This window comes from Rhopalosiphum maidis, chromosome 2 (assembly GCF_003676215.2).
Source record: "Rhopalosiphum maidis isolate BTI-1 chromosome 2, ASM367621v3, whole genome shotgun sequence".
Lineage (NCBI taxonomy): Eukaryota > Metazoa > Arthropoda > Insecta > Hemiptera > Aphididae > Rhopalosiphum > Rhopalosiphum maidis.
Genome location: NC_040878.1, coordinates 9,686,789 through 9,704,850, shown reverse-complemented (window position 1 = coordinate 9,704,850; position 18,062 = coordinate 9,686,789). Strand labels below are relative to the sequence as shown.

Genomic DNA, 18,062 nt, shown 5'->3' with positions numbered 1-18,062 from the left:
ACATCATATTGTTTATGCACAATGCAGTATGCGTCATTACTTACAGCGTACCTTGTGTTCAAAATATCAAACAATCAATATGTCGGCAAAATATTGTTATTTAAATGTTTAAATATAAGTAGTGAGGAAAAACATTTGTCTTTATAACTAATAAAACTTTTTTGGCAAACATTACAATATGGGGTGTAATACACGATGATTTTCTTCATATTATGTAAAAAGCAGGGAGAAAAAGGATTTTTAGACAAAAAGGATGTAAAACAACTCTAAGCTTTGGAGGATCTTCTACATCATACAAGTTTACGGATTGTTATAGAGCAGATGAAGAAAAATATCATAAATATATTTTTAATTTAATATTTTAATAATGAATTATATTTATAAGATATAGGTATCAGGAATTAATTTGATCCAATGTTCAGCAATTGAATAATTGTAAAACTAGTCCACGGTTAATAATATTGATAAAGAAGTTCCCGTGGCTAAATACTTATAGTAAGTATACTATTATATTTTTACACTTGGAAGTTTCTGCGAGTAGAAGAAAAGTTCTAATATTGCCTATACAAAACCCCTAAAAATCGTTGTTGCAAGTTATAAGTTGATAATATTGATTTCCAGATTTTCCGATAGAAAATCTGAAGACAAAAATGATAATCATTCGACATTCAAGAATGTAGTTACAATAAATTAACCGATGCGAAAAGCTTAACTACTTTTCTATGTTTTAAAGAAAAATTAACTGTCACAATATTATACAGTTAGATACTAGGCTTTTGAATTAGTATTATTGTTCATAGCTCTTCAGAAAATAAAAGTATTTAATTAATTGCATATGTTATTTTGTTTATATATATTTTAGGAAAATAAGAATAAGTACCTTAAACAGAGAATATTTTCATAAATTATTTTTATTAATTTTCTACACTGATAAAAATTACTATTTCATTACATTTATATTTATTATATACCTATTATATCAGGGCGATACTTAGTAAAGATGTATTATAATTTATAGAACGTTTATCTAATTATATGTGTTTATGAATCGTGTTATTTTAAAAGAATATTAATGAAAATGTTCGAAATGTATGGAATGTAATTTATTACAAATCTCTATTTAGCCTTCTCTTCCACCTCCAAAAAAAACTTGGAAGTCCCCAAGTATTTGCTAACTTAACCTTGTCAGTATAAGAAATTATATAAATATATGTTGATTAATATTTCTATGGGTTCTAGCTCGCTCCCATATGGCCATATCTTTAATCATATTTATATCTATGAGGCTATCAATATAATTATAACTTAATGTAGATACATAATCCAAAAATCTGGAGTTATAGGTATTGGAATACCTATTGAAAATAAAAAATAACAAGATCTATTAAAATAAAAAATTACAAAGGAGTTGGGTATAAAACACAAAATTATGGTGTATAGAAAATTTCATATAAAGATACATACTGTTGTCTATTATCTCTAGCAGACAGTAATTAATAGGTAAGATTTTCAAAAATATTTCTAACTCTCTTCACATACCTATGCTTATTGTACTATTTTATACAGATTGTATTAATTTAATTGATTTCCTTTATTTAAAAAAAAAACTATCTCGTAAGTAACCATTTAATTTCTTTATTATATTTGCTTTTTATTTAATGATATCATTTTTGGATTTTGATATTGTTATATTGATATACATTTCCTATGGTAAAAGTAGGTTTGTGTTGTACCTATAAATTATATTGTCCTTATTTTAAATTTTATTATCAAATTATATGTTTGATTGCCGATAGGCATAATTTATTTAAATAATTAGATTGTTTTTTTTTATGGAAGTTTCTATTATATGATGACAAAAAATTATACTTGAATTAAGACGTAGGTATTAGAAAAAAAACTTTTTTTAATATATTATTATACTTGTAGAAATAATATTTCCTATGTTTTGTTGAAAATTGAACTATAATATAACTTACACTATTATAAGGTATCCTAATTGATGGTTGGAAAATCCCAACCCGTAGAGGTGGCTCTACGTGGTGCCGACGGATCACGGAATTCCGGTTCCGCCTAACGGGAGACGCACAGAAGGCAAACTGTACTAAGTCGAACATAGATGGATCAATCAACAGCGATTCAGAGAGGGTCGTCATTGCACTCCATCCGAAGATAAAACCCCGGAAGGGCTGTAGCTCATAAGCGCAAAAATAAATAACCTATAAGCGCAAATCAATTTTATAAAAAAAGTGTATTTAATTAAAACCGTAGTTATTGTTAATGTTAAATTAAACATTTACAGTGATATTAAAATGATTGATATTTAAATTAGTTCAAAAAATAAAAAATATAATTTTGAGTATTATTTTAAATTAGTTAAGCAAGTGAATAAATAAATAAATATATTAAACTAATATAATAATGAGTAGGTACCTTAAAATTAAATTTGAAATTTAAAGCCCACTGTCTTCAAATATTCCAATCTAGAATTTTTTTTTCACAAGGTCCAAGTTTTTGTATTGTCGTGGAACGGGTAAGGCCGCACATGGAAAGTATCGAGCGTCGCGCGTTAGGTCAGTAAAATATTGTAACAGGTAATACAATTTATTTTTGCACTTTTATCCCACTACCAAGGTACAAAAGCGTAAATTAATTTTGCGTTTTTGAGTTATCGAAAAAAAGGTTGATTTGCCTTTTTGGATTTCACCGCTCCGGAAGACAAGTGAAAAGTGTCATGCAACCAGTGACTCATTCGAATCTCAATCACTTCATCTGAAACTACCTCACAGAGGCCGGTTGCCCCAGGGCACGAGTAGGACATCCGCGCAACGCACTCGCATTGCCTCGACGATAACAGTTGAGCGCGAAAAGAATCAGATGGACACAGAAGGAAAACTACACAAACCAACGCCGGTACGAAGCACTTAAAATGAACTAAGCTACAAATACTGTGTCTAAAGCCATTGATATATTTTTTGTTTTTACGTAAAATGTATAAAATAATTTAAATGTCAGCCATAAGTAATTTAAGCGTAACATGTAAAATGTAATAATATGTCACATACAATTATTTAAATAAACGATGGCGATGTCGCGGAAGTCATTTGAAAAGTAGTTCCCGCGGCATCGTCGATTCAAACAGGAAAAAAAAGGTGTCCTAATCGATAATTTTTTTTTTTTTTTTTTTTTGAGTCAAGGCATTAATCGAATAAAGTATTTTACTAACATAGAAATTAATTTAAGTATAGGTAATACAGTCGAATGTAGTAATTTTTTTTTTTTTTGATACCTAACATGTTAATAAAAATAAACATCGTTTAAAAGCGGGAAATTAATTTCCTAATAATTATGAATTATGCCTCTGGCTGACATAAAATAATAATTACCTAGGTATATATTTTGACTACCTTCTGGTAAATATTAGTTAATATCGTTGTTTGTTAAATAATATACCTATAACCTATACTAGAATACAGGAATCACTGGTGCTTTAATCGCGATAATTATAATAGTTTCACTATGGCCGACTATTCGTTCGAACCGCCTTGGAGCACTGACAATCCATTGCAGTTTGGAAATATTCCAGAAAATCCAGTGATTAGTGAGATTATCTGTCAATTGGATATTTTTTTACAGCAAAGAAAAACATTCAGTTGCCCTAACGATGAAATAGACACAAGAATATTATCAGTTATTCGACGTGCTATGGATAGCGTTAAGAATTTAATGGAACAAGACTTAACATCATTAACAAACATTCAAAAACAGGTTTTAATCAATAAATGTAGATTTATCATTAAAGACGCAATCAAAGTTATTGAAAAAACCTTGAAAATACAATCAATTTAAGTAATATGTTATGTGAAAACAAATAAATACACGTACCTAAAAATAACTGTGACTTCTATAGAATATTGTATTTTTATTATTTTTTTATTTTTTTTATTTGAAAAGTTCTCGGAGTACATTTGGAAATTATTTTTTGAAATAATAAATTGCCGTATCAACAATTAACATTTGAACTTAAAAGGGTACTTTTGTATTCAATAAATATTTATACCTTAATAATATGTATTTCTTAATAGGCACTGGTTACTTAAATTGTTTAATTCATTTAATAAATAGTTAATACTATAGTGTTATAGTAAATATTCATTTATTTTTATACCTAATGCAATTCTTAATTATTTTATCTAAATTTTTAAAATAAATATTTAACACAACACTTTATTCGGTGCCAAGTCCCATATTTGATTTTGAACATTTTTTTACTTATATAAAATATTTATTATATTTAATTGATTCATTATAAATATATATATATATATATTATAATTACTTAATTGCCATGTTATAGTATTGTTAATTTATACTTGTAATAAATAAAATATTAACATATATTTTAACATATAATCTATATAATCTAATACATATTATAAATGATAGTCTAGACCTCTTTTATTCTAACATTTATACAATCTGAATACAAGGTATCTGAACTATATAAGTATATAAATTGACTTTTAACTTTCAAAACATTAAGTAAATTAATTTTATGTTTTTGAGTTTCTGTCTTAACTTATCATAATATAATATTTGATTTTATGAAAAATAAACAGTACAATTTAAATGAACATGTTTGTTTTTTATTATTGAGTATTTACTTGGAAAATAATTTTAATAATATATAATAACATAATAAGTTAATGTTTTGTTCAATTATAATACTTGAGATCAATTTATACATAAAAATAAGTGTCAAATTACTGTTAATAATATCATATGTAAATTAATGAACTTTAACTTGGAAGAGTAAATAACTTAACATTTAATTAAAATTAAATGTAAAATAAAAGTGAATAAAAATTTAAATAATTACCATACAAAATTGATTTTTAAATACAATTATACAAACATTTTAAAGCTAATACAAAAATGTAAAGTTAAATCAATTAATGTAACCATTAATACTATCATTTGTTTTTACGTGGTCTACCTCTTTTACCTTTTGGTTGTTGTGCTCGTTTAGCCAAACATCTGGGACAATACCAAACAGCGCAGTCAGGAGGACACTGAATACCAACACACACCCAATGGTACCATACATCACATCCATCACAACCAATCATTGGGCTTCCATCATCAGGTTTAGTGCACATAGGGCATATCCATACTTGATTACCGGCTTCATCAAAATAGAATGCTGGAGGAGGAGTTTCATTCACAGGAGTTATAACTACTGGCTGAATAGGTTTTGCAACAATTTTAGTTTTAATTTTTTGAATAGGAACTTTAGGAGGAGAATCAATTTCACGTAATATATCTATAGAAATGTCTGATTTTGATTCAATGTCCACTTCAACTTCCATTGGTTCAGGTTCTGAGACTAAAGCTATATTTGTTTCTGGCGGTTTCTCAACAGGCAAAACTTTTGTCGTAGTTTCTAATCGAGAACCAAATCTAAATTTTAGTTTTGGCACTTTATTGGTGGACTTTGATTTTTCTTTTTTCTTCTCTTTTTCTTTTTCTTTCTCTTTTACTTTTTCCTTTACTTTATCTTTTTGCTTTTTTTTTTCTTTTTTCTCTTTCTTTTTTTCTTTTTTCTTTTTCTTTTGTTCTTTGCGAATAATATCTTCATTTTCAATTTTTAATACTGGACTGGCTGGTTTTTCTATTATATCAGGTACATTAATTACAGGATTAATTATTTGAGGAAATGTAGTTGGTATTAATCCAGGCCCAGGAGGTAAAGGACCAAAAAATGAAAATTTAGGTAAAACTTCTTCCATTTTTACTTTATTAGCATGAGGTGTAAGAATAACCTTTTTTGGAACCTGTTCTTTTTCAGGTATGTTTACAATATCAATTATTTCGTCTATAATGGGTTCTGGAATAGGAGGTGGTGATTCTGCCACAACATTTTTTTCTTCCTTTGGTTTCTTTTTCTTTTTTAATACTTCTAATTTTTGTTCTTTTGGTTGTAAAATTACATTTTGTGTTTTAGAACCTTTAGATTTTTTCTTTGTTCCTGATTTAGTTTTCTTTTTGCTTGTTAAAATCCTTTGTGATGGTTCTTTTGTTAAATTAGGTAAAATTATAGATAGTTTAGATGTTTCGAGTGGTTTTTCGATTTTGATTTCCGGGAATGGCAATAATTTAGAGTCTGCTAATCTGCCTTCTCTAGATGGTGATAAAAACCCACCAGACGTCATGACTACACTTGAAATTTCTCTTAATCGCCTGTGTAAAATAATTTCTTCTGGTTCTTGTTTAATATTTACAATTCTGTTTTGAATTTGTTCTGTATCTGTAGTTTGCTCTTCTTCAATTTGTTCTGTATATAATGTCGGAAGATGTTCATGAATATGAATAGGTCTAGTTACAGTTTCTCTACTTCCTGGCTTCAGTGTATTTAATACATTATTTCCTGGTATATTTAATAGAGGTAAATTATGAGGAAATTTAACTGGACCTGTACTTTTTACATATCTACGTAATTCAGTCAATGATATAGATTTCTGACGAAAGGCTTTTTCTACATCTTCAACATCAGGTACATCATTATATGCATGTTCAGCGTATTTTTTTGAAGTTATAGACAAATCACTGATGTAGTGGTGAAGAATGTCAGTCAAAATTTTCATCGAAGAGTCTGTTATAGAATGCCACCCAATGTTATTGCATATTTGAGCAACAGAAATTGTTAATGTTTGTCTGATGAAGTCATCCATTATGATTGTTTTAATAGTACTAATGAAATTCAATTGATGAATCTACTTACGTGTATAATTTATTGTTTTTTGAAAGTTGAAAAACATAATGTGGCGGTTAACGCATGCAAATTTAAATATTGTATTTACAATGTTTACATATTACATAAACAATTGCTGTTATTTATTAACGTGATTTAAGATTCTTATCACTAAGTCTTGACCCGTCCTATCCAGCGTCTCTTAAGGTTTTAAATCTGAACCTTGGTTGTGGTAGATATGAATTATTTCTGAGTAGAAAATTGTACAGAAGTAATGAATATGTTGAATATACAATTGTTAAAATTGCTTACATAAATTTGTGTTTATAGTTTCACATCAAATACTTTAAAATTTAATATGACACTTTAAGTATTTGGTTACAAACAATGTATCTGTGATGAGGATTAATAAATATTAATACCATCATAGACATATTAGTTAATATTAATAATTATTATTTCATGGTTTTAATAATGTGAAATAATATTGTGCAATATTGGCGATTGGCGAGGTTGGATCACAGAATAAGACAATAGTGGTCTTTTGTCGAATGGTTTTGGAATAAGTTGATTTTGGATAATCAATTTGTGGTACAAAAGGCAGTAATCTGGTAATTCGTGGTTTCGGCATTTTCATATCTTCGTCAATATTCTGTTATCCTTATCATATGCTGTTGCTACATAACTTATCAGAATTAAGAAAAATATCATTATTTAATTTAAAGTTATGATGTTTTAACTCTAAAGTTTTTACAAGAATTGAGAAATATTAAATAAACTATATTTTGAAAATAAATATGACTTCGAGAAATTTATTTACAACATTTTATCGATTTAAAAATGGTTATAAATATAAATGTAAAAGCTTAAATAACATCACTTTTTATAGTTTCTCCAGTCAGTCACATGACCGTAAGTTATAGTTTAACAATATTTATTAATTTATTTTTCGTGTTACTATAGGATTTTGTTATAATAATTCAACAATTTAAGATCAAAAACATATTACTTATTTTATACTTATTAAGTCAAACATTTAAAAGATTTTAACATAATATATTGTAGAAGATAGTTATGACATGTGATAATATATTTATTATTATTCCAGGAGAAATTACAAAAGAATTGAGTAGCAAGTTTTTTGCTGAACCTGTACAAAATTTATTGTTTAAACTTACTCATGTTGATGTACAAAAAGCATTTAGAAAGCGTTTTACTGGACAAAATCCTGACACTCCAATTTATAAATTTATGACCACTGCAGAAGTTGAAAAAGTTTGTTCTTTTTTAATAATTAAATAATTGTTATTATATGAGTATATATTCATAGATTTTTTAAATATTAAATTTTTTCTTTACAGATGCAAGCTGAAGTTAATATAAAAGCTAAAGAAAAAGTTCAGATGCCACCAATAGTACCATTACGTACTGATTTGGGACAAGTATTGGAAGTCAACAAGGATATTATTGGTTTTGACAGCGCCAAATTTGTATTCACAGATATTACTTTTGGAATATCTGATAAGGTAACCGTTTTATTTATTTAATTATATTCTATGATTTAAAATTTTTTTTTAATTTAACCTAATTAATTTACATTGTTTGTAGAGACGAATAGTTGTGGTAAGAGAACCTGATGGAACACTAAGAAAAGCTAATGAGGATGAACGCCATGCTGTCAATCAAATATATTTCCCTCAATCGGGAAGAGAATTAAAGCATCCTGTGATGTTTGATGATGCAAATTTGAAGGTAATAGTTAGAAATGCTTTTTTATTATTATCTCTAAATTGTATTTTAAAATATAGCCCCTTCTTGAAAATGGTGATTATGAATTCATATTGGATCGTGCATGTTGTCAATTTGAACCTGATGATAAAAATTACCACCGTGTTGTATTCAGTACTTATAAACATGTTGATGAATCTAAAAATTACCATGTTTTAGAATCCACAAGACATTTAGGACCATTATTATTTTACTTGGCTTTTAATAAAAAACCAGATAACTTTTTAATGTATTGTTTACAGACTGAAAGGTATTTAATATATTTAAAAATTAATTTTGTATTATAGTTATAATCAATATTGAAACAAAATATGATAACATTTTAGGTTTGATGATGTTATATTGTTTATACAATTATACACAAAGATAAATCAAGGTTTGGAAATTGAATTGGACAGTTCAAAAGAACAATTTAAATTAATAGAGGTAATATTTTATTAAACATATTACTGTATTAATTTTTTTAACTATTATAATTTGTTAAATTTAAACCTTATTTTTGTTTAAGGATTTCATAAGTACTGAATGTATTGATAAAGTAAATCTGGAAGAAGCATTAAAAAGTTATATTACTAGAAATAGTGAAGTACTAAAAAACTAAGCATTTAATATTTAATGAAAAATATATATATTATTGATAGAAATATTTTTCTTAAAGATAATACTTGATGGTACTGTAATGTATATACAATAAATAAACATTAGTTTTCATACTTTAAAAATAAACACATTCTTTGTAATATCAATTTTCAAAGTATTATTTATCTTTTGCACATCTAAATCCAAGATTTGATGCAGAACTATCTGGTGTATTTTGACTTCTTGCGGCACATCGATAACGATAACAATACTGTTTGTGACACAAGTAAGACCCACCCTTTTTAACCCTTTCTTTTCCATTTGAAGGACCATTCTAAAATAAATAAAACACTCTTTAGTATTTTAAATATTACAAAAACTTTTAATTTATAATGCTATACAATTAAACTCACTGGATTTACTGTAAATCTTTGATCATGATGCACACTCCAAATATCATTTGTCCATTCCCATACATTCCCTACCATGTTATAGAGACCATAACCGTTTTTTGGAAATATATTTACTGGGGCTGTAGTTGCCCAACCATCTTCAGCAGTGTTTTTGAATGGAAATTCCCCCTGCCAAATATTAGTTCTAAGAAAAAAAATAACATATAATGTAATCAATCAAGCTATTTTTATAATTATTGATGTTTATTCTATTCAAAGGTTTTTGTAATTAAATGATATATATATATTACAGGCCATGTGTAGATTGCTCAGACTCTATCAATTGTCCAGTTTTGCTCGAGCAATTATTTAAACTTCAATAATTTTCTGATTTATTAAATACTTAATTGTAGTCTTATATGCAATGATTATGTATTAGATTCTGAACGGAGTAATGAATGTATTGATTTTACAATGATGTGTTATTTTTTTTTATTTGAGTACATGATAAGTTGTTGATATCAAGCTTTAATTTTGGTTGTAAAATGTAAATTGAATTTAGTTTGTACCTTAAAGAGGTCAAAATTAAAAATTCTTGGTATTTTTTTTTTTATTGAGCAAAACAAACAAAATAATCAAGGAAAATGGGAAATTTTACACTTAAAAAGAATTGATTAAATTGATTTTTTTATTTTTTACAGTTTATTAATGTATAAACATGGAAAATAAAAATGTTTACCAAGTATTTAAATTATTATTTTCTGTGTATAATTTTTAAGATATTTTAACTTTTTTTGAGCTATTTATAGATAATTTAAATTTTCAATTAGTTTTTTTTATAAATGTCAATAAATAATTAAAATATTTGAAAATGTGATAAAAGGTTTCTAATAATTGGATAATTTCCTGATTAAAAAATATATTTAATATTTAATTTTATTGATAAGTCAATATATTTTTATAAATATTTAAATTTTGAATTTTGACAACATTTGTGAAAATTAAGTTATTTTGTAATTAGAAATACATAAACAATTTTCTGTTTATACCTATGATTTTAAAATTAAATACAAGGTTCTTTATGAGTGTTCAAACCTTTATAATAATTTAGAATAATTTATAATCAACATTTATAAATAAAATCTAAAATAATTGAAATTTTCTTATGCACATAAAAAGCTAAAAAATTTAAAAAATTTTTAAAATTGGATTTTAGTTAAAATTCCAATTTTTACGTTATTATTTTATTTTTTATTTTACCAATTATAAAAAGTGCTGCATTTGACCACCAAAGTACAAAATAGTTCCAAATTCCTACCAAAAACCTCCCATATTATTGAAAATCAAAATATTTATAAAACAAAGGTTTAAGGTGATGACAGAAAAAAATTATAAAAAGACACTTATTGTAAAATCAATACATTCTTTGCTTTACTAAGAATCTAAAAGTGAACAATAGTTTTTTTTTTCAAATTGATAATTTAATTTCATTATTTTTAAGTCACAATACTGATTTGTCATGAGCAAAATATAAAACACAGTTTAATACCACGCCTGGACAAAATAGTGTTTTAATGAGTTGTCCATGAAATACTAGCCAATATAATTCACTGCCTGTTACATATTATATATCATGTTTGATTTATAATATTTATATATCACTGTATTTTGTAGAAATACTTACCAACTAATTGTATTAAAATATTTGAATTATTATTCACTAGAATTTATATTAATATATACTTAATAATATTAATTTAATTTAATATCATACTGTCATTGTGATTACCTAACATGTTTTAATCGAAATTGAACTAAAAATTATTTATTTAATGTTAACTTTAAATAAATCATAAATATTATATAATAATAAATTACCTATGCTTTTTACTTGGAAGAAGCTTATTTCCCCAAGGATAGAGTTTATCTTTTAGATTTCCTCTACAAGCAACTTCCCATTCAGCTTCAGATGGTAACCTTTTTCCAGCCCAGTTGCAAAATGTTTTAGCATCATTCCAACTAACATGTACAACAGGATGTAATTCTCTGTCTAAAACAAAAATATAATTATGCCTTATTACTTGGTTAATAACAAAGTTTAAATAATTATTGTAAATACATGTAACTGCTGTATTACCACTTATATCAGAATCTTTTCCTTCAGGATGTTTCCAATTAGCACCTTTAACAGGTACCCACCATGGAGCATCTTTGACAGCTTGTGTTATAGATTTTAATGTAGTTTTACTGAGAAATAATTGAAATACAAAAGAATCTCCAAATACCTCTGCTTCAGTTTGGTATCCACTTGCATCAACAAACTTTTTAAATTCTAAATTACTTACTTCATATTTATCAATAAAATAATCATCTAAGTACACAGTACGGGATGGCGATTCTCCATCAGCTACAATTTCTGGTTTGTCAGTACCAATTGTAAAATTCTGTCCTTTAATTAAAACCATAGATTCTAATTCTGATTCTGTTTTTATCTGACCTTTTGCTGATGTTATGCAAACATTTTCTTCTTCAGTGTTTGCTGTATTGCGATTTGTATTACATCCACAATCTGAATCGGAAGATGTTATCCCCATAATAACAGTAATAATATAAAATAATTTCATCTTAATGTTTTTATAAATTAACATATATGTTTAATTTAAAACGATTCTAATTGTGAGTTGGCCATTTTAAATGGTACACATATTTTAAACTAAAATATTTCAAATTATTCTTTATTTAAACTAAATCATGAGTATTTTGAATTAGAAATTTAGATTGATCATTATCCGATACATTTTATAAGTACTGAGTTCTAAAAACTAAAAGCAGAGAATAGATTAAATTTAATTTTGAATCATGATATAACATCTAATAGTTAAAACTAGTGGCTTTGTAATTAGTAAGTTAAAAATTAAAACTGTGTTCTTGTAAATATTGTTATCTATTATCTAAAATTATAAAAATTAAAAAAAGGGGGGCGCACATGAATAGATAATAAACAATAACAATAGATAAAAAGTAAACCTAATTTAAAATTTGTTATCTTTGCAACTTTGGTTATTCTGTATTTCTGTATATTCTGTGGTATTGGGTAATAGTATTAATATACTTTATTTTTTGTTGTATTGCATAGTATAGTGTTGTTATTTGTCACAGAATTACAATTTAAGCACAGAACGATAGGACAATATATGATTATTTTTAATAACTTATTATAGACAATGTAATACCTATCAAATAGATAAAATTTATTAGTATGAGCACAGCATTCTGTGGTATGGGTAGCTTTTTAAGTTTTTATTTTTACGTGTTATGAACCATTCTTAGAAAATTTTACTTCAACAGCACTAATCCAAAACTATCACAGGATTATGTATTTATGTGAATTATTAACTAATTTCATTTGTTCTATGAGAACATTTTTCAAATATATTGTTGGGTAATCAATAACCATACAATAGATTAGATAAATAAATTCTGTGTCCAGACCATGCTATAATTACACTATAGTACGGACTAAGATATATATCTTAATCCGTGCTCTTTAGAGTAATATTACACTATTGATAAATGCACCAAAACGTCCAAAACAATGTAATCGTACACAGAATCACACAATTGGTATTAAATTGAAATCTTTTGCATTTTGCTTTTATGCAATAACTAATGAGATATCTTACAGAATTACAGAAATATATAGAAAATAGAATAGACGTTTAGAAGATCTTCTAAGCTCTAAGACCGGTAACGGTAACGGCGATAACTTTACTGAGGCTGCATTTTATGTGTTGGGAAATTAATTGATTATCTTCCATGAAATAAAATAAATCCCGCCATCGAGTTTATGTAGTCTAACCTCCAAAGTTAATAATGCTATTTGGTTGTTAATCTTTTTGGCGGTAAAAGTATTAGTGCATTGTTATTTCATTTTTCTTTTTAGTTTACAAGTTACGACGTTTACGTCCTATAGTTTACGCCATACGGCTTACTCCGTTTACGTTTATTTTGTATTTTTGTGGATCTTTTCATAATTGAAAGTTTTACACATACACACTTAACGTAAACTGGTATGTCCGATGTCGATCTACGCTCTTATAGTTCCTATTTGTCGTTAAGTTATAATATCAATTGAACAATATTTGTCAATAAAATCAACTGAGTCTTAGTTCTGAAGTATCGGACGACTGAAGTGGACAACATTAATTGATTTTACCTTTCAAAATTTTAATTTATACGCAGTGTAAGTTTTGTGTTGACCAGCAAATAAATATTCTCCAAACGTAAGTACGCTTTATTAATTTCTTTTAAAATATTTAAAATAATATAGTAATAAAATAATAGTTTTTATTTTTTCTTAAATATTACTAATATAAACTTAATAACTTAATAACTACTAACTTACTAAAATATATTTTGATCATGATTTGATTATAGTTTTAAATGACTGGTTTTTTTGAGTTATTAAAATATCAAATTATATCCTATTATCTTCTTGAAGAATAAATAAGAATAAAATATAATCAGTATATTCTAATGAAAATTCAATAATTTATGCATTATTCAATAGACTAATTTTTATTAGTATTTTCCTACAATTGTAACTTGTAGTAAGAATTGATTTTCTATTAAATTAATTTAAATGTATTTGTTATTTAACATTAATCAGTTAACTATTTTTATGAATGATACCTTTCTTTTATATTATATATCCATGCAATGATATTTATTCTTCTTAACATTTAGGTACTTACAATTGTATTTTTTGAACATCTATAAATTTTATTGATTCATTGAATTATAGAATGGACCAATTATAAATATGTCAATTTGTATATATCTATTAGAATGTAAAAATTAAATAACTAGTTCATACCATTATATATGTATAAGAGAGGTTGATATTAAAAAGTGGGTGGAAAACTATTTAAGACTCAATTTTGGAGACTATTTAAAGAGTAAAGTTTTAACTGTTTTAACAGTTTTTTAACTGTTCTTTAAATACTTACTATTGCTATTGCTTTGTATTATTGACATACTTAATTGTTAACTAAAATGCCGCTAATCATAGTAAACGCAACCATACTTTGGCTTATGAGAGAAGTAAACTGTTATTTTCATGTAGACTGATGCTAGCGCTGATATTGACTGATGCCAATGTATGTTTGTATATCAAATGGTTAGGGTATGCAGTATGGTCGGAATATGGTTTACTTCTCCTATAAGCCAAAGTACAGACTTAGATTTCAAGGGGTGTTCAAATTTTGAATAGTAGTAGTAATTATTATTATTATCACACCATTTTAAAAGTAATCTAAAATAAAATATTTCAAAACAAATGTTAAAAACAGTATTGATTGGGAAACAAGATTTTATTTTACCTATGGATATTAATAATACATACCTATTTATGCATTTAAGTTATTAAGTAACAATATTATCCAAGAGTAAATTTATTAGTGCAGTTAGTTTACAGTTTATATAGATTTTTATATCGTAAAGTATAGTGTTGAAAACAAATTGACTTAACTTTCCTGGATCAATAAAGATACATACCTACAATAAGAAATTATGTAAGACTCCTTAAATCTATTATAAATATTAATAAGACTTATTTCCTATTCTTATATTTTTTGTTTTAGTGTCAAAAATGATGGACGATGACATTGAACAAAGACTTCGAGATATTCAAAAAGAATATCTAAGTTTTCTGGATGATGAAGAAAATCAAAATGTATATCACAAAAAGGTGAAATTAATGATTGATGAAAACAGTCAAAGACTACTAATAGACATCAATGATTTACGCAAAAAGAATCCTAATAGAACCCAAGAATTATTAACAAATACTTTTGAAGAACAATTTGCTTTGGAGCGTGCCCTTAAAGAATATGTTGCAAATATTGATTCAACTTATGCCAATAAATATGATGAATTTTTTGTTGCCTTTGAAGGTAGTTTTGGAAGTCGTCATGTTACACCTAGAACTATGAATAGTAAGTTCTTAGGTAACTTGGTGTGTTTAGAAGGCATAGTTACAAAATGTTCTCTAGTTCGTCCAAAAATTGTAAGAAGTGTACATTTTTGTCCAACTACTAAAAAAACAATAGAACGCCGCTACACAGATATGACATCGACATCTGCCTTTCCATCTAGTTCTGTATATCCAACAAAAGATGATGACGGTAATCCTTTAGAAACTGAATATGGTCTTTCTGTGTATAAAGATCATCAAACAATAACAATTCAAGAAATGCCCGAAAAAGCACCAGCTGGACAATTGCCGCGCTTTGTTGATATTGTATGTGATAATGATTTAGTTGACTGTTGTAAACCTGGAGACCGAGTGCAAGTAGTTGGTAGTTATCGTTGTCTTCCTGCTAAACAAGGAGGTTATACAACTGGAAATTTTAGAACTATTGTTATTGCTAACAATATATCGCAGTTAAGTGAAGATGCAACATATTCTGTTAGTAGAGATGATGTATTCAACTGTAGAAAATTATCAAGAAAGAAGGGTGATATATTCAATTTATTGGCTCGATCATTAGCACCTTCTATTCATGGCCATACTTTTATTAAAAAAGCAATCCTTTGTCTTTTGCTGGGTGGAATTGAAAAAATTTTACCCAATGGGACACGTCTTCGTGGAGATATAAATTTGTTATTAATTGGTGATCCAAGTGTTGCTAAATCGCAATTACTCAGATATGTGTTATGTGCTGCTCCAAGAGCTGTAGCCACTACAGGTAGAGGAAGTTCAGGAGTTGGTTTGACTGCTGCTGTCACTACAGATCAAGAAACTGGTGATCGGCGATTAGAAGCTGGAGCTATGGTACTTGCTGACAGAGGTGTTGTGTGTATTGATGAATTTGATAAAATGTCTGACATGGATCGTACAGCTATACACGAAGTTATGGAGCAAGGCAGAGTTTCTATTTCCAAAGCTGGTATACATGCAAGGCTTAATGCCAGGTGTTCTGTTCTAGCTGCTGCTAATCCTGTGTACGGTAGATACGATCAATATAAAACTCCAATGGAAAACATAGGTCTACAAGATTCATTATTGTCTCGATTTGATTTATTGTTTGTCATGTTAGATGTACCTGATAGTGAAAATGATCGTTTGATATCTGAGCATGTTGTTCGTATTCATAGATACAGAGATCCTAAAGAACAAGATGGTGAAGCGTTACCAATGGGTTCGGGTGTAGATATTTTGAGTACTAGAAATTTGGAAATTGATGAAAATGACCCATCTAAAACTCGCATGTTTGAAAAATATGAACCGTTACTTCATGGACCACAAAATAATAAATCAGAACAAACTTTAAGCAGTCAATTCATGAGAAAATATATACATATTGCCAAGTGTGTTAAACCAGTATTGACTGAAGCAGCATCTAATAAAATATCCGAAGAATATACTAGACTTCGCTCTCAAGAAGCTGTTAAATCTGATGCTGCAAGAACACAGCCTGTTACTGTCAGAACATTAGAAACGTTAATTCGTCTTTCTACTGCTCATGCTAAAGCTCGTTTGTCAAAAAATGTTGAACCACAAGATGCTCAAGCAGCAATTGAACTTGTTCAGTTTGCTTACTTTAAAAAAGTATTAGAGAAACCTAAAAGAAAACGGCAACTCAGTGATGAAGAATCTGGAGATGAACAAGATTCACAAAACAAACCTCTAAAAAGAAAATCAAAAAGAAATGATGATGATCCTTACTCGTTTGAAGATGGGGAAGAAGAAGAGCCTGATACTGCAGAACCAGAAGTTATGGAAGTAGATACAAATAGTTTACCCGCTATAGCACAAACATCAATCACTCCAGATAGGTATAAAGTATTCAAGTCAACATTGAGTAAAGTTTTTCAAAAAAACAGATTACAATCATTGGGTTTTTCACGAATGTTCACCATGATAAATGAAGAACACGTAGCTAATACTTTTACTGAAAATGAAGCTTATGCAGCTATTTACAAAATGATGGATGCTAACTTTATTATGTTTTCTGATGGAATTATATTTTTAATATAAATAAATAATCTTTATTGAATATTTTCCAATATAATTATATTTACAACTAGTATCCATTTGAAAATAAATGTGTAAAAAATGTAATAAAATAAAATAATAATAATTTTTAAGTTTAAGATTAATTTCCTAAATTAAAATTGTTTAGTTTTGTTTTATTTATAATGATTTTGAATGAAGTTTTAATGTCTTTACAATTAATTATTACAAGCAATAGTTTTTGAAGATTTTTTTAATAAATTAAAAAAAAATAACATACTTATGTTTAATTTTTGAATTTACATTTAGGGATTATTCATATTCATTAGTATAATTATATTCACTCACTATACTAGACACATAAATGTATATAGATATAAGATAATATATAATACAACAGGTAAAAGCAATGATATTGTGGACATTTTTTTTTAGTTGTTGAAATTGAATAGTGTCAAAATAATTTTTATATAACTAAAATGTCTATTATTAAAACATTCATAATATTAGTATTTAATACATGAGATAATACTAT

The 18,062-nt window shown here is 26.8% G+C and overlaps 5 protein-coding genes across 5 annotated transcripts; 3 read left to right on the top strand and 2 right to left on the bottom strand.

Annotated features, from left to right (window-relative positions):
- Positions 1–3,371: 3,371 nt before the first annotated feature.
- Positions 3,372–3,894, top strand: LOC113554604. The gene has a single exon (XM_026958520.1). The coding sequence runs from the start codon at positions 3,520–3,522 to the stop codon at positions 3,847–3,849; it is 330 nt and encodes a 109-aa protein (XP_026814321.1). The 5' UTR covers positions 3,372–3,519; the 3' UTR covers positions 3,850–3,894.
- Positions 3,895–4,726: 832 nt separating this feature from the next.
- LOC113551277 (transcription initiation factor TFIID subunit 3-like) lies at positions 4,727–6,958 on the bottom strand. The gene has a single exon (XM_026953434.1). The coding sequence runs from the start codon at positions 6,729–6,731 to the stop codon at positions 4,974–4,976; it is 1,758 nt and encodes a 585-aa protein (XP_026809235.1). The 5' UTR covers positions 6,732–6,958; the 3' UTR covers positions 4,727–4,973.
- Positions 6,959–7,274: 316 nt separating this feature from the next.
- On the top strand, positions 7,275–9,232 carry LOC113551279 (28S ribosomal protein S22, mitochondrial). Its single transcript, XM_026953436.1, has 7 exons — positions 7,275–7,663; positions 7,860–8,026; positions 8,113–8,277; positions 8,360–8,503; positions 8,560–8,789; positions 8,866–8,965; positions 9,048–9,232. The coding sequence occupies exons 1-7, from the start codon at positions 7,549–7,551 to the stop codon at positions 9,138–9,140; spliced, it is 1,014 nt and encodes a 337-aa protein (XP_026809237.1). The 5' UTR covers positions 7,275–7,548; the 3' UTR covers positions 9,141–9,232.
- LOC113551278 (formylglycine-generating enzyme) lies at positions 9,197–12,424 on the bottom strand. Its single transcript, XM_026953435.1, has 4 exons — positions 11,648–12,424; positions 11,389–11,560; positions 9,532–9,715; positions 9,197–9,452 (listed from the first exon to the last, which is right to left on the bottom strand). The coding sequence occupies exons 1-4, from the start codon at positions 12,156–12,158 to the stop codon at positions 9,297–9,299; spliced, it is 1,023 nt and encodes a 340-aa protein (XP_026809236.1). The 5' UTR covers positions 12,159–12,424; the 3' UTR covers positions 9,197–9,296.
- A 1,012-nt stretch (positions 12,425–13,436) lies between these two features.
- Positions 13,437–17,624, top strand: LOC113551147 (DNA replication licensing factor MCM3). The gene is made up of 2 exons (XM_026953199.1): positions 13,437–13,793; positions 15,153–17,624. Exon 2 carries the CDS (start codon positions 15,161–15,163, stop codon positions 17,549–17,551), a length of 2,391 nt encoding a protein of 796 aa, XP_026809000.1. The 5' UTR covers positions 13,437–13,793; positions 15,153–15,160; the 3' UTR covers positions 17,552–17,624.
- Positions 17,625–18,062: the final 438 nt, after the last annotated feature.

Excerpts from the sequence above, each read along its gene's own strand:
- LOC113554604 (XM_026958520.1), top strand. The coding sequence starts at position 3,520 with ATGGCCGACTATTCGTTCGAACCGCCTTGGAGCACTGACAATCCATTG.
- LOC113551278 (XM_026953435.1), bottom strand. The coding sequence starts at position 12,158 with ATGTTAATTTATAAAAACATTAAGATGAAATTATTTTATATTATTACT. Across the intron at positions 9,716-11,388 it reads CTTCCAAGTAAAAAGCATAG|AACTAATATTTGGCAGGGGG; the intron begins GTAATTTATTAT and ends TTTTTTTCTTAG. Across the intron at positions 9,453-9,531 it reads AAAGATTTACAGTAAATCCA|AATGGTCCTTCAAATGGAAA; the intron begins GTGAGTTTAATT and ends TATTTATTTTAG.
- LOC113551147 (XM_026953199.1), top strand. The coding sequence starts at position 15,161 with ATGATGGACGATGACATTGAACAAAGACTTCGAGATATTCAAAAAGAA.
- LOC113551277 (XM_026953434.1), bottom strand. The coding sequence starts at position 6,731 with ATGGATGACTTCATCAGACAAACATTAACAATTTCTGTTGCTCAAATA.
- LOC113551279 (XM_026953436.1), top strand. The coding sequence starts at position 7,549 with ATGACTTCGAGAAATTTATTTACAACATTTTATCGATTTAAAAATGGT. Across the intron at positions 8,504-8,559 it reads TTGATGATGCAAATTTGAAG|CCCCTTCTTGAAAATGGTGA; the intron begins GTAATAGTTAGA and ends TTTAAAATATAG. Across the intron at positions 8,790-8,865 it reads TATTGTTTACAGACTGAAAG|GTTTGATGATGTTATATTGT; the intron begins GTATTTAATATA and ends ATAACATTTTAG.